Source organism: Thalassophryne amazonica, chromosome 22 (assembly GCF_902500255.1).
Source record: "Thalassophryne amazonica chromosome 22, fThaAma1.1, whole genome shotgun sequence".
In the NCBI taxonomy this organism is placed as follows: domain Eukaryota; kingdom Metazoa; phylum Chordata; class Actinopteri; order Batrachoidiformes; family Batrachoididae; genus Thalassophryne; species Thalassophryne amazonica.
Window position 1 is genome coordinate 9847181 of NC_047124.1, and position 15345 is coordinate 9862525.

General features: G+C 41.7%; 1 protein-coding gene across 6 annotated transcripts in view; it reads left to right on the forward strand.

Annotated features, from left to right (window-relative positions):
* Positions 1-13370, forward strand: part of uhrf1bp1l (UHRF1 binding protein 1-like) — a 42006-nt gene extending 28636 nt beyond the window's left edge. For 3 of the 6 annotated variants that reach the window (XM_034163045.1, XM_034163041.1, XM_034163043.1), the window contains 8 exons: positions 1206-1354; positions 1628-1785; positions 5831-5981; positions 7570-7614; positions 10722-10981; positions 11095-11203; positions 11300-11442; positions 11532-13370. In XM_034163045.1, coding sequence (XP_034018936.1) covers positions 1206-1354; positions 1628-1785; positions 5831-5981; positions 7570-7614; positions 10722-10981; positions 11095-11203; positions 11300-11442; positions 11532-11660 — 1144 coding nt within the window. In that variant the 3' untranslated portion in view covers positions 11661-13370. Of the gene's footprint in view, positions 1-1205; positions 1355-1627; positions 1786-5830; positions 5982-7569; positions 7615-10721; positions 10982-11094; positions 11204-11267; positions 11443-11531 lie in introns of all 6 variants that reach the window. The other 3 variants (XM_034163042.1, XM_034163044.1, XR_004558667.1) reach the window with 2 other exon arrangements.
* Positions 13371-15345: the final 1975 nt, after the last annotated feature.

Here is a 15345-nt window from a genome sequence, read left to right on the forward strand (position 1 = left end):
ACACCACACAGAGGAATGAAATCTTTAATTCATAACTTGTCGAGCATCTCTGAGTTGTGTGAAAGCACAGCTTTTCGACTGTGTTGGAATGAGAACAAGATAACTGTCAGATATGATTAACATCTTGTACCTGCATTATTTCTGTCATCTGTTCTTGTCTCTTTCTTTGAGCTCAGACCTTTATATTTTTAATGCCTTAGTCATATTAAAACATTATTACCAGTTAAGTCTGTGATCCACTCACCTTTTGACAACTGCGTCATCTGAGAGAAATCCCATTTTCCTGTAGAACTCTAAATTAAGTCACATTTTCCCAAACCTTGAAATTGTGGTGTTTAGTTATTAAGGTGTTCTTGTATTTTGTGATTGCTTATAGCAGCCATTGCCAAACTTAAGAATGCCAGGAATTTGAAATCTGAATATTTTTTTTGGCCCACCCAAGATGGCCGCAGGCGCAGCAGTGTTCTAAGATGGGTCGATTTGTGGCCAGTTTTTCCATAGGCCACAAATTTTGTCCAGTCTTCCCAAAAACTGGCATAAATAATCTTAATCTTCATGCATGCATGTTAATCTTCACGCATCTTCATGCATGTTTCATGCATAATTAATCTTCATGTTCTCTCATTATGGGAGTTTTAATTTGCCAAAGTGCTCATCCATCGCAGCCACTGGAAATCAGTGATGAAGACACCAAGTAGAAAGTGATTTTGTATCCCAGTGGCGGATCAAAACCAACAGGAACAGATTTGTAAAGACGGAGTCGTTTGGCCTCTAGGGGGCGCTGCTTCTATTGGAGGATGCTTAGCCATGAGTTATCTTGTTAACAGCTGTCCTGTTGACTCATGGATTAACTACTTAAACTAGATTTTCAGAAAGGATTAATCACTAACAAAGCAAAGGTGAGTGGATCATTCAGAGGCCTGATTAAGGTTGTTTAAAACAAAAGCAAATTTATCCAGTCGGTGGCATGAATAGAGATTTATAACGTGGCATAGGCTTGATTAAAATGTTGCTGTAATTATTTTTACTTGTTACCTTTCTCATACACTTTTCTTCATCTGATTTGTGTGTGTGTGTGTGTGTGTGTGTGTGTGTGTGTGTGTGTGTGTGTGGTGTGTGTGTGTGTGTGTGTGTGTGTGGGTGTGTGTGGGTGTGTGGGTGTGTGTGTGTGTGTGTGTGGGTGTGTGTGTGTGGGTGGGTGGTAGTGGGCGGCTGATGCGAGATCGCTCCCAGTCCAGTTTCTCAGTGTCCTACAAGAACATGAAGAAGAGTCCGTCCTTGCAGTCTTTGGACAACATCTCCATCGACAGCTACCTGATGGAGGATGGAGACGCTTACAGTCTGCTGGAGAGAGGTTGAACAAGCACACACAGTCATGGCTGTGCGTTTTATTAGCTGATGCTGCGTTCGTCCTGATTTCCGAGTCCTAAAGTCAAAGACAATACCCCTGAAGTGACATTCGTAGGCTTGAGAAACTGATTGTTCACACCACCATCAGTATCAGTTTTTTTTTCCTTCATCTGTTGTAAACAATAATGTACCGTGTTACTGGGAAACATAACAGTATGAAGGCAAACTGATGTGTGACTCATTCTTATTTTGTATTTGTGCTTATTGTCCTTTTCAGACGACGTGTCCATCTCCAGGTTCAAGGATGCCATCAGTGAACAGAGTGCCACAGAGAGCGCCACCGAGGCAGCGATTGGTCAGGAGCAGGAAGAAGGCGTGTCCCCCGACACAGTTAGCGCTGCATCCCAGAGCATTGATGAACCCACCAAAGACATTGTAAGCATTTGTAGATTGTCATTATTTTGACATAACCATTTACAGAAGTAGCTAAATAAATACTGCTAACTGTACCATGTACATAGTTATGGAATGATCAGATAGGGTATACAAGCCTGACGTTCATAACCGATTAAGGTTAGTGATAGAAAATGACTGTATAGGCTGTGTTCACATTACTCTTTGAACTGAACCGAAGCTTTTTTTTTTTATAGCGTGTTTGCATTCATGTTTGTGACTTGTGCCAGATATGAGCAGTTTGACTGGAGCTCATACCAAAGATTAACTCTGAATAAAGTCTAGATCAACACAGGCTGCATTCACATTTGTAATTGTCAGCTTAGTGACTCCAGCATAAAAACAACAGTTTTGTGCATATAATTACTGTGCAACTGGCATATGGGCTATGTGTGGGTAGCTCCGTGGGTTAGGAGTTGGACTACCGATAAGTATTGCTAATTCCTGGTCACGCTATCTGTCTGTGCCCTCTGACAAAGCATTTCTTGCAAAAAAAGTGAACAAGCCACCTGAAACACAAAAAAAGAAAAGGTAAAAAATACTTATCAACTTGCAATGTGAACATGTCAGGGTGTCAGACTGTTGAACTTGGGCTGTGCACCATAAGAATTTACATAATCACATACAGACTGCACCAAAACCACTTTAATTGCTCATGTGCAAAAACCTCCTGTGTGCAACATATGTGCAGTATTGGTTTCCAATTAATTCCCAGTGCAATATCATAGTTATACAGTGGTCCCTCGCTATATTGCGGTTCACCTTTCGTGGTCTCGCAGTTTCGAGAATTTTTTTACTGCAATTTTGCATGCTTCTTCCTCTTTTTTTTTTTTTTTTTTTCTTTTTTTTTTTTAACAGCGCATTGTATTCTGCGTCCTCATCAGGCGGTCCGGTCGGCATCACCGCGATTGCTCTCACTGCCTCCGATGCACTTACCGAGTCTGCAGGCTTGGTAAACGCCACAGTGGGCCACTCACACCGCCCCACTGTCTGCTGTGTGGAGTTGCCACCAAAATCTGGCAACAGGTCCAGAGACTACGCTTGCTGTTTTGATGCAGAGCGCTGCAGCAAGGATAGAATTCTTGCGGAAAAATCCGCAGCACTGCATGGTCTCGGTAACCGCAGCCGCAGAGCTCCGTGGCCACTGAGAGAAGTTTGTATCTTTTTAATGACTTGGCTTCTTTGCGGGTCCTGCATCCGTTTCGCAACGGTACCACCAGAGGCAGTGAGCAAAGAAACAGCACGCGCATTGTGTTCTGCGTGTGCCTGTTTATAAGAATCTTCTCACCCAGAAGAAAAAAGAGCGCCAACAACTACCCATAACTGTGTTCTTCACTCGGAAAAAGACAAAAAGATCGGAAAAGATCGTAGGTTGATCGTTAAAATTAAATTAGTTAGTTCTAAAAGCCATCATAATTATTTATAGGAAAACATTCTATTTTTATTTCTCAAACAAATGTTTGGGCCTGAAAACAGGTTTTGATCTTTGGTTTCAGTCTATAATACTGGACTTATTTTTCTACTAAGGTTTGAACTTTGAGAGTGTTTACACAGGAGAGAAAAGTGAGAAAATGTTCATTCCTGTTTGAGAAAAGTGTATAAAGTGTATAGTGAGGGGTTTTACAGCCTTAAAATGTCTATAATAATTGTAAAAAAATAACGCTGACTAAATCAAATCAAATCAATTCAATTTTATTTATATAGCGCCAAATCACAACAAACAGTTGCCCCAAGGCGCTTTATATTGTAAGGCAAGGCCATACAATAATTACGGAAAAACCCCAACAGTCAAAACGACCCCCTGTGAGCAAGCACTTTGCAACAGTGGGAAGGAAAAACTCCTTTTTAACAGGAAGAAACCTCCAGTAGAACCAGGCTCAGGGAGGGGCAGTCTTCTGCTGGGACTGGTTGGGGCTGAGGGAGAGAATCAGGAAAAAGACATGCTGTGGAGGGGAGCAGAGATCAATCACTAATGATTAAATGCAGAGTGGTGCATACAGAGCAAAAAGAGAAAGAAACACTCAGTGCATCATGGGAACCCCCCAGCAGTCTAAGTCTATAGCAGCATAACTAAGGGATGGTTCAGGGTCACCTGATCTAGCCCTAACTATAAGCTTTAGCAAAAAGGAAAGTTTTAAGCCTAATCTTAAAAGTAGAGAGGGTGTCTGTCTCCCTGATCTGAATTGGGAGCTGGTTCCACAGGAGAGGAGCCTGAAAGCTGAAGGCTCTGCCTCCCATTCTACTCTTACAAACCCTAGGAACTACAAGTAAGCCTGCAGTCTGAGAGCGAAGCGCTCTATTGGGGTGATATGGTACTATGAGGTCCCTAAGATAAGATGGGACCTGATTATTCAAAACCTTATAAGTAAGAAGAAGAATTTTAAATTCTATTCTAGAATTAACAGGAAGCCAATGAAGAGAGGCCAATATGGGTAAGATATGCTCTCTCCTTCTAGTCCCTGTCAGTGCTCTAGCTGCAGCATTTTGAATTAACTGAAGGCTTTTCAGGGAACTTTTAGGACAACCTGATAATAATGAATTACAATAGTCCAGCCTAGAGGAAATAAATGCATGAATTAGTTTTTCAGCATCACTCTGAGACAAGACCTTTCTAATTTTAGAGATATTGCGCAAATGCAAAAAAGCAGTCCTACATATTTGTTTAATATGCGCATTGAATGACATATCCTGATCAAAAATGACTCCAAGATTTCTCACAGTATTACTAGAGGTCAGGGTAATGCCATCCAGAGTAAGGATCTGGTTAGTCACCATGTTTCTAAGATTTGTGGGGCCAAGTACAATAACTTCAGTTTTATCTGAGTTTAAAAGCAGGAAATTAGAGGTCATCCATGTCTTTATGTCTGTAAGACAATCCTGCAGTTTAGCTAATTGGTGTGTGTCCTCTGGCTTCATGGATAGATAAAGCTGGGTATCATCTGCGTAACAATGAAAATTTAAGCAATGCCGTCTAATAATACTGCCTTAGGGAAACGTATAAAGTGAATAAAATTGGTCCTAGCACAGAACCTTGTGGAACTCCATAATTAACCTTAGTCTGTGAAGAAGATTCCCCATTTACATGAACAAATTGTAATCTTAGATAAATATGATTCAGACCACCACAGCGCAGTGCCTTTGATACCTATGGCATGCTCTAATCTCTGTAATAAAATTTTATGGTCAACAGTATCAAAAGCAGCACTGAGGTCTAACAGAACAAGCACAGAGATGAGTCCACTGTCTGAGGCCATAAGAAGATCATTTGTAACCTTCACTAATGCTGTTTCTGTACTATGATGAATTCTAAAACCTGACTGAAACTCTTCAAATAGACCATTCCTACTACTACTACAAAAAGTCGCGAAATCCGCGACTACTTCGCGGATTTCGCCTTTAGCGGGCTATTTTTAGAACACAACTCCCGCGATAAACGAGGGACCACTGTACTTGCTGTTCACACCTATATTTGGTATTAAATATGGTAATTTAGGCTTTTATTTCATTTTAATAGGTTATATTTTCATAGTTTTTTTTTTTTTTATAACCGGGACCTGAGTACAAATTTTGTACCACTAACAAGGAAATGTGAGTTGGCATGACACTAAAATTCCTTGAATCTTGAGTCCTTTACGCTTCTCAGAAAGAGCAGAACAGTATGATTTGTTAGTGTATGCATTAAACAAAAAACCCTCAGGTCACTTCAGCCACTAATGTGAACACAGCCATTGGAAGTGCTGTTTCATAAAACCCATGTGCACTTTCAGAAATTCACAGATACACAATGTTTGATCTTTTTTTAATCAGATAAGAAGATTGATTGTCTTATTCCGTTAGTGGTTTTTTTTAGCAGATCTGTCAGCATGTTTTGTTTTTTTTTCTGTCTGAAAAATAACACTGACAGGTTTGGTGTGTGTAGTGTTGTTTCAGATTTGAATATACTTTTGGCCTTTGACAGAGGTGTTTCTTGTATTTAATGCTGCTCTGATTTATTACTTTTTTTCCGGATTCTGTGTGCGTGTCCCAGGTGTCTGTGCTGGTGCTGAAGGTGCAGTCGGTTTGCGGGAGCATGGAGGCGGTGGGCGACAGCACAGCTGTGGCTCTGGAGGTGGGCCAGGTCACACCCAGCCAGTTGGGCAACGTCAGCCTCAGGCAGTATCTCAGCAACCGCAGTCTGGGTGAGAACGCCTGCTTCCACCACGTAACAGCACCGATCCATTAGCAAACCATTCTCCGACATTTGAAATATCTTTTATTTTAGCTGTTTGGACCGACTTAAAGTGCATTAAATATTCAGAGTGCCCTGGCTGGCGTTTTCACATCGGTCATTACCACACTAATCACAAACAGTCCAGCTATTCCAGTAAAAACTCCAGCCAAGTTCTCTGTCCTGCATTTTATGTTACTGCCCATTAGTCTGGGCAGCAAAATTATCTTGATTGCACTGTGAAACAAAACACAACCTTTATGCACAAACGGAACAACCAGAGTGAAGCTAATGGAAAAGTCTCTCATCATGTTATTTTTTAAATTCCCGTTTGTGTGATGAGATGATAACTTCAAAGATTATAGTTGCAGACAAAAAGTGGAACACCGGGAAGCTTGATAACTGTCAGTACGATTTTTATTTATTTTTTTTATCTACAAGGTGTTGGATTTAGGGGCGAGGGAAATCCCTGCTATGAGATATCTCCTTTTGAACAGCCTTGAAATCTCATGGGTGGTGCACAATGCTGATTGGTCTAACTCGTGCACAGAAGACTGAAAAACACTACAAGCGTTATTTGTGAGAGTAACGAGCAGAAGACTTGAAAAGGAGGTGGACCAATGAATTAATCGCAGATGTAGCAGCCTTGCAGACAGGAAGGCACTGGGGAAGCTTGTGAGGGCAGCAGAGATGATTATTAGGGCCAGGCTGCCAACCATTGGTGAACTGGCAGAACATTACTGCTTGTCCAGGGAAAGAAGGATAAGCAGGGACACTTCACATCCCTTTAACAATCTGTTTTCCCTTCTGCCTTCAGGTAGATGGTACTGTAGACTGAGGTGCAAAACACGCAGATTCAGGGACAGCTTTTAACTACCACCATAAAACAGTTAAATACAAATTGACAGAAAAAAAATTGTGCAATGTAGATTGTAGGATATAGAATACACTGTAGCATCCGGTAGTAACTTTATCCTTGTAGCAGCTTCATATGTGCAATATCCTGCATCCTTTATTTATTTATTGTATGTTGTGTATATACAGATAAACAGATTTTTTTTTTTTTTTTTTACTACTGCATGACAATAAAAACAAGTAGCATTATGTGCTTACTGTCAGTGTGAGCCGGGTGGTTCTTCACCTCAGTGCAGACACAGATGGCTGAGAAGGCTAATGAAGGCACAGGTCCTGTAAACATAGTGAGATCTGGGCTATAGGTTGAGATCCTGTGCTGGAAACAGCCATATGTTAATACAGGAGACTAAAAGGGACAAACTTACCTGCCTGCTTTCATATTTTTGCAGCACGGCCTGAAGACTGAAGAAAAAACGAGGAATTAATAGTTGCTCCCTTATGTCTGCTGGTTGCTACAGAAAGACACTTGATGTTATTCGTAACATTTATTACAGTAGTCGTTGACTTCATTCGTGCTGGTATTGTAATAATTAGCGGTTACTGCATTGTCAGTCTGCCGTTTCATTCCCAGCGTAATTACATGCAGTATGTCTACAGACTGACGCCGCCCCGCCTGTTGTTCATGCTGCCATAATTCCCCACAGGTATGGTGTGTTCCGTACCAATACCTTCCACCCAAAGCTGCCGAGGTAAATGCTGTGTGCCAAACCCCACCGTGTGTACTTTAACACGCATGCCGCCCTCATCGTGTCCGTCTCCACACGTGCGTGCTGGTGTGTTTTGAATTTTCATGCCTTTGCTCGACGGCATAATCTACAGACGCAGCGCTGAATGTCAGCTGACCCGCATGAAGCGTGTGTTGCTCTGTGTGGATGTGTAATGAGCTCTTTCCAGCAGCAGAGGGCGCTTCGGTACCAATGTGAAGGCTTTCTTTGTGCATGTGTGCAGCAGCAGCTGGAAGTTTGACACTAATGGAGTGAGCACTCATTATGTGCAACATTAGGCCCAGAACCTTCAGAGTGTCTCACACCACTTACACAGATTCAAATTAAGCGTTGCTGTGTGGAGAGTGTGTGTGTGTGTGTGTGTGGGGGGGGGGTAATCTGTGACTTCAGGCTTTTTGCCTAATTTATTTTTATTTTTTCCACTCGTGCCATGTTCTGTCTCCCCACTGCAGCACACTTTGCAGTTTCACTCCACTGATTTGCCAGCTTCCTCTCCCGGCGTCGTCTCTCAGCAGCAGCAGTCCTCCCTCCTCCTCCACGTCTCCCGTTCTTTACCTCCACCTTCCCTCCAGCTCCTTAGCTCCACTAATCCTCCATCGTTTAACCCTGCCTCCACCTTTTTTTCTCCCTTCATCTTTCTCCGTCTCTCCCTCTCTAGGCCATCTTTTCTCTCCTCCTTGTCTTATCACACTCATTCAGCTCCTCAGATGCTGGCTTTCCATCCCTCCTTTTCTTCTTCCCTCCTCACTATTCCGCCTGCCGTAGCCGTCCAGCGCCGACAGTTCACGGTTTTAACCCTTTCCTCCCTCACGTCCTTTCCACTCGTTTCTCGCTTCACGTTTCTCCAGACACGTGTCACCGTCTGACTGTAAAGTATTTTCCACTCCTTGCTCAGAATTTGCTTTTGTGTGCACATTTTGGAAACTTAATTTCTCTTCCTGTGGCTTTAACGTCGCTCACTTCAGCTCAAATCGCTCCACTTTGTTCTCTCTGTGCTCACTTTTTATCTTTTGTCTGGAATAAACACTTCTCTGTAGCTGTCTGCCAGATTGATACTACCTGTTCCACTTTGTGTCCTCACAGTGTAAATAATCAGTCCACTTATTCAGCCACAAAAGCTTAGTTTGACATTGCATTTGTCATTAGTTTTTGTGGGGGTATCACGTATTTTTTACAAACTTTATAATTTCCATCTGACTGACTGAACCCATTTCTGTGGGCTATTGTTTTTTTTTCCCCTCCTCTCTTTTGTCCCTAAATTCAGTGGAGATTCCAAACAGAAAGATCTCATGTCTTTGTTGTACAAATACGTTCACGTCATAGATGACGTTTCATCTTCACAGTGCAAAATGGTCAAATTATTTGCATCACAGTGCATTAAGCAGCCAAACATGGGGTCAAATACTTTGCATTGTATTTAAATACGAATACTTTAAATTTTTGAATTACAAATACAAATACTTTGTACTTTTTCAAATACAAATACTTTATATTTTGAGTATTTCAAATACAAATACTTTCTATGAACTATAAACAACAAATCAACACAAAAACTGATAAACCGGTGACAATTTATTGGGAAAATAGCATGACCAAATACTATTGATAAGTAAAGGATTGAATGTTTTATCACAAATTCACTATTATAATGTCACAGGCAATAATCAAACTATCACAATATATATTCTGTTTCCATCAATATTGCATCCTTTTGTATCCACCATATCACAAAACAATAATAAAATGTCATATCTTCTCGTCTCAGCATATTGTATTATTGTATCTTAATCACAATAACGCGGAGCTTATAGTTTTCTGGTGTATCTCAACACTGTCACAGAGATTCCCAAGTTTGAAAAGTATTTGTAAATACTTGGAATCGTCAATGTATTTGAAATACAAATACTTTGAATTCAAAATCAGAAAATACAAATACTCCTAAAAATGTATTTAAGTATTTTCAAATACAAATGCTTTTGTATTTGGCGCCATGTCTGTAAGCAGCCCCCTTTTAATTGTTAATTTGTGCAGTACTTCAAATCTAAAAATTCTTCTGTTTTTTTTTTGTCTAATAAAGTAATAATAATTGTAAAATAATGCATATTTAATTTCATCTGTCAGTCCTCTGAAATACTGAAACCTCAACTGACCCAACTACTGTGGTATTTTCCTCGTCTGTGTTAGTCTAGGTATGTACTCTGTACAAAGAGTGAATTGACAGAATAAATTCATCCCATCTAGCTTGTTAACACAATAATAATAATAAGAAGAAAAATGCTATCATCTAGTACATGCCCAGATTAAACGTGCATATCACGTGTTGACACTGATTAAAATTAAAACAACTTTGTTTTGCTTATATAATATCCTATACACAACTCTGCCACCTGCTGGAGAGTAGGTGGATGCTGGAAATTAAGTGAGGTTGTTAGTGACAGAACATTTTAGCGTAAATGTGCTGAATAAGAGAAGCAGACCTTTTATTTTCTGATTATTTCATAGCAGTTACATTTGACAACTCTGCAGAAGGGATTTTTTTTTTTTTTTTTTTTCGGTCTCCAACATCTTATGTGTGTTTTTACGTGACGTGTAGCTTGAAATGAGCTTGTTTGTCACTTTCTTTCTAAAGCTTCAATCTGGTGGCCACCAAAACTGTCTACGACTTTCCGTCAGCAGTTTTTTCCCCCTCAATCGTACTTTCTTTTTTCTTAAATTGCTTTGCTTTTTTGCTTTTCTCTTCCCAGATTTTTTCAGATTTATCTTTCCGATATTGTTGCATCCTGTTTTCTTTCACAGTAACAGTCTTGTAACGATGTTTATTTGTGGTGTTAATGTGCATGCTGGGTTTTCAGGTGGTGCAAAACTCACTCACTGGGAACATTTTTGATGCGTCACATTTTAATTCCACGTGGGGCAGTTTTGTAATTGGAAGGACATTTTAATGCACTCTGTATTTGTGGTGTTGGAACAGGAATTTGGGCTTTATTTACTGTTACTTTAAAAGTGTTTTGTTTGGTTTTTTTTTAATGGACAGAAATGTTTTTAAGATAACGCTTCTATCTCCTTCTCAGCTGGCGGCAAGATTAGCTCCTGCCCCGACATAGCCCGCCACAGTCCGGCGGTGCAGGCGCGCCTGGAGAGCGGGCCCTGCGCCGCCGTGCGCTCCTCGCTGGCTGAACGCAACGGCTTCCTCCAGCTGCGTCTCCATGGATACCAAGCGAGCCTCCTGATGTCCACGCTGCACAACATGTCTCACTTTTTGGAGGATGACTCCACGCCTCAGGTCTTACCGATGGAGATCAGCGTGAGAGACACGCACATCAACCTGAAGGTGAGGTTTCGTTCCGCATCGTCGCTGGAGAAAGATACCTGTCGCCTCTTCACCTTCTCTACTCGCTTCATTCACGTGCCAGTATCTGTAAAAATGTCCCGTTCCTCCTACAGGACGACAGTCCTCGTGATAATCTGTCGGAGCCGGAGCCTTCACCCATCATCCTGCAGGTGGACAGCCTCGTCATACACAGGCGCGACGACGGCTCCTTCTCCATAGGAGGTGATGCACGTTAACGCACATGCGCTTTCCTGCTGATTGACCCCATTATATAAACACTTGAGCTGACGTCCCTCCCCTGTCTGTCCGTCCCCACAGTGCCTGACGCGGCAGATTCCAGGCCCCGGATAGACTGCTCACTTGGTTCGGTACCCGAGACCTCATGCAGAGTCAACAGCGTGTCAAAGGCCACGCAGACCCAAGCTCCGCCTACCAGCGTGTTGCCGTCTACTAAAGAGAAGGTGGCGCACGTCAGATTGGCTCAGCAACAAAGAAAATCCAGGTCAACATAACTAAATTCCGACACGTTTTCACAATTCCTTTCTTGTAGATGCTGATGGAAGAGAACGAGTGCTTGAAAGTGGAGCTTTCTCGAGCCAAGCTGGCGCTGGCTGAAGCTCAGATGGAGAAGGACTCGCTGCTGCATCGCATTAAGAGCCTCCAAGTCAACAGCAGCTAGGCCCGGCCTTAGTTTTGTTTGCGATATTCTGTTGTTGTTTTTTCTTTTCTTTTCCTGCGCACCAGCTGAGCCGGCGGCAGCAGGAAGCGACAAATTCAAGGCAACGCTAACAAGTCAAAGACAAAGAGGGGATTCCCTTCTGTCCGCTTGAAAATTGTGTCCGTTTCATGCTGTGCGATAAATGTGCGTTATAACCGGCGGATGAGGATATGGACATCATCAGCACTGCCGCTTCATTTGGTCCTGTCGGTATGAAGGAATGCCGAATGTCGGATCTTCGGAGGAATGTCAAAAAAAAGACTTATTTTTGCACTGCACTTTCGTGCTTTCTCAATCATGAGGGACAAAAAAAAAATGTTACTCATCCGAAGAGTTCGGACAGAGTGTATCATGTGAGAATGTGAATGATTTTCTACGAACTTTTGATTGGGATGCGTTTCGGTTGAATGTGCACGTGGTCGAGCGCCTCTCAGCCAGAAGAAGCATTTCATTACAATTATAGAAAACATTTATACGTCTGCAGTCATTTCCACAGCTTTTTTCCCCCCTCCCATCGATGACGATGTTTTCTTCTATTTTTCTATGTGTAAATACTCGTGTTCCGCACTTTTAATGTGGCGCATCGTGTAGAGTACAAAGTGGGATGGTAACGTTTTGGAGCAGGATCCCATGTTTGCCGTCTGCGCTCTTCGATTTTAAGATGGAGGAAATAGACGGGCACATCGACGCTGCCTTTTTTCGGTTTGTCTTTTTCTGTAAATTTCTAGATTTGCGTCATCTTTCGTGTGTACGTTTTGATGGAAGCGTTAGCTGCTGCTTCAAACCCGTGTGACGACTTCAGGGACGACGTTAATGTAGGTTTTTACGTTCCTAATTATCAGCGGAGGAAATGACTAAATCGGGTTTCATAAGATATAAAAGCTTCACTCTCATTCAGTTGATTCTGTACGTTGTCAACACGTGGCGAGTTTCGCTGTCGTGGTCTTAACCCGGGGTTCAGCCTGACTCGTCTTATTTCAGTTTTGCAGTTTATGTACATGAAATGAAACACAACTTCAAAGTGTCGGCGATGACGTTTTAACATGTGACTGTTTTGTTTGGTGCAGAGGTACAATTTGTTTTGTTTTATTTTCTAGCTCAGTGTTTCTCCAGCAAGAGCTGCCTCCACTAAACACCGCTAAAAACACGAGGAGTTAAAAAAAAAAAAAAAGGCACAAAAAATAGTTGTTTTTTTTGTTTGTCCATCAAAGCTGCTGAAGTACTGATGAAAATAAAAAGGCATCCGGTTTTAAAAATGGCTGAATTTTTCAGTGATTTCTGGTGTAAATGTTTTTGCTAACAAATGTCTGTTCTCGGTGTGGATGTGGTGCGCACCGCTATTGATACCAGACATTACGTTGATGTAGCGCATTAGCTGATGCACTAAATGCGCTAGTGATGTATGCTAACGGCAGGTGGCACTAACCCTAATGTGGTCACACAATGACTATGGTAAACACTAATAGTTAGCGCGTGACTGCATGTGCTAATGCTAACCTCCTAATGTGTGACTACATATGCTAACCGCGGTTGGTGTATTTTAAGTGCGACCAATTAGCCAAGGTCTGGAGTAAACAGCTCTGTGCTCCACGTCTGGCAATCTGCTAATTCTTGGACATCTTTCATCACTGCCACATTCCGTCTTATTAAATGTGTCACATTGTCAATATTTTTCAGATCTGTGTTCGTTTTACTCATGAGATATTAAGTTTGTAAGAGTTCCAGATCATTCTCTAAGGTGCCTAAATTATTTCCTTTAACCAACCATGAATTAATCTTGATAGAGGGGTACCGGTCCAGAAATAAATGTGTAAATTAAATAAACACAGTTTCATTCAAATTAAATGTGTTGTCTAGAACATTGGTGTTCTAAATCTAAAATCAAATTTTCAGATAATTAAATCACCACTGTTTAATCTGCTTAACAATAAGATGTTGATTTGCGGCCCCAAGTCAAAAAAGGTGTGGGTAAAATGTGGCCCACGGGCCCCCAAATGGACAACCCTGTTCAAGATTAAAGGGGGTGTTTTTCAACCAAACTGATGTACTGTACAAGTGTTTTAATGTTTGCAGCAAAAATTGGCAATGTATTAAAGTCTCTGAGAACCAGGTGGTTTCTGTGACTCGTTTTAACTGTAAGGAGGCCCTGCTTTGCCACGCCTCCTCACCAAAGGGAGGGGCAGCTGTGTTCCATTGTAATCTGGGGGGGGGGGGGGGTCTTGCTTGGAAAATTGCAATGGAAGGGCCATTCAGTCGGAATTCCCAATGGGGAAGCTCAGGCAAAATCCGTGAAGACAGACTTAGATCAGACATCAGAAACACCAGCTTGGAATTATCGACTTCTGACGTGCAATGCAATGGAGCAAGAGGGTATGAATGGAATGGAAAGGGAATGAATGGAGTGAGGCTACATCAGGTATGCACCTGATGTAGTCAAACCTGGAAGCCAGCAGTGTACCGGGATGCTGGATGGCAAACAAAGCAACAGCAGCTGCGTTTGCTCGTCCATAAACTGCGTTGTCTCAAAAGGTGGGCAATGGGACAGTCCACAGTGTGAGAACAGGAATCAGAAAAAAACATCACAAATAAGACTGTTTTCAGCCTGTCGGAGCTCCGTGGGGCTGTTTAATTAATGATCATTAAAGCCGAACCAGCGTCTTGTGAATGAATGCCGGTAAATGCACAAACTCCCACATTAGTGACAAAACCATGACGATCATGAAAGCAAATTACTTTGATGTTGTTCACAAACCCTGCAACGAAGTATTTATATCCCTGATGAAATAGTTGTAGATGTCTGTGTACTGAAGTACACAGACTTCTTTCCAAATCCTGTCCATTCAACTGAATTTACCCCAGGTGGATTACAGTCAAGCTGTAGAAACATCTCAAGGATGATCAGTGGAAACAGGATGCACGTGAGCTCAATTATGAGTCTTTGTGGCAAAGGCTGTGAATACCTATGTACGCTTGAATCGTTCATTTCCATATATATGATTGTGTGTGTGTAAATTAGCAAAAAAAAAAAAAAAAAAATTCACATTATTATGGGGTATTGTGTGTAGAATTTTTGAGGACATATTTATCAGGGACATATTTGCATGCCAGCAGCTCCAAAAACAGTCCTTACCATGTTTGTCATGTACCTATCCTATGCTGATTTTGCCACCAAAAAAAAAAAAAAGGTTTTGCTGTTTTTCGTAATTTTGAAACATTCGGCTGCTGGAAATGATTTCTTTCAGCCATTTTCCATTCAGTGTGGAGGTATACCGCCTCAGGGTGTGCTTTGATGACATCAGTGCATATACCCTGTGGGGCGTGTCTGAGTCCAGATAAGAACATCCATCCATGATGTGTAACAAATCTAAAAGCAGCCGTTTCCCATCTAAATTTTTTTATGTCGTGTGTGGAGAATTTCTACATTTAAATGTGGAATTGTGAGAATTTATGGAAGTTTAACTGGAAGTAAGCTGTGTGCAACACTAGCTGGTTGAAGGCAGGAGTGGTGCTCGCAACGTGTGTAATTCACTGCTGGAGTCTGATGGGTGGAATAAATGCTGTTTAAGTGAGATCGCCCGGACTTTTTGCACATAAATGGTCATGATATTTTATGGCTGTAGTGGTGCTGTGACTCAAGGGAACTAAG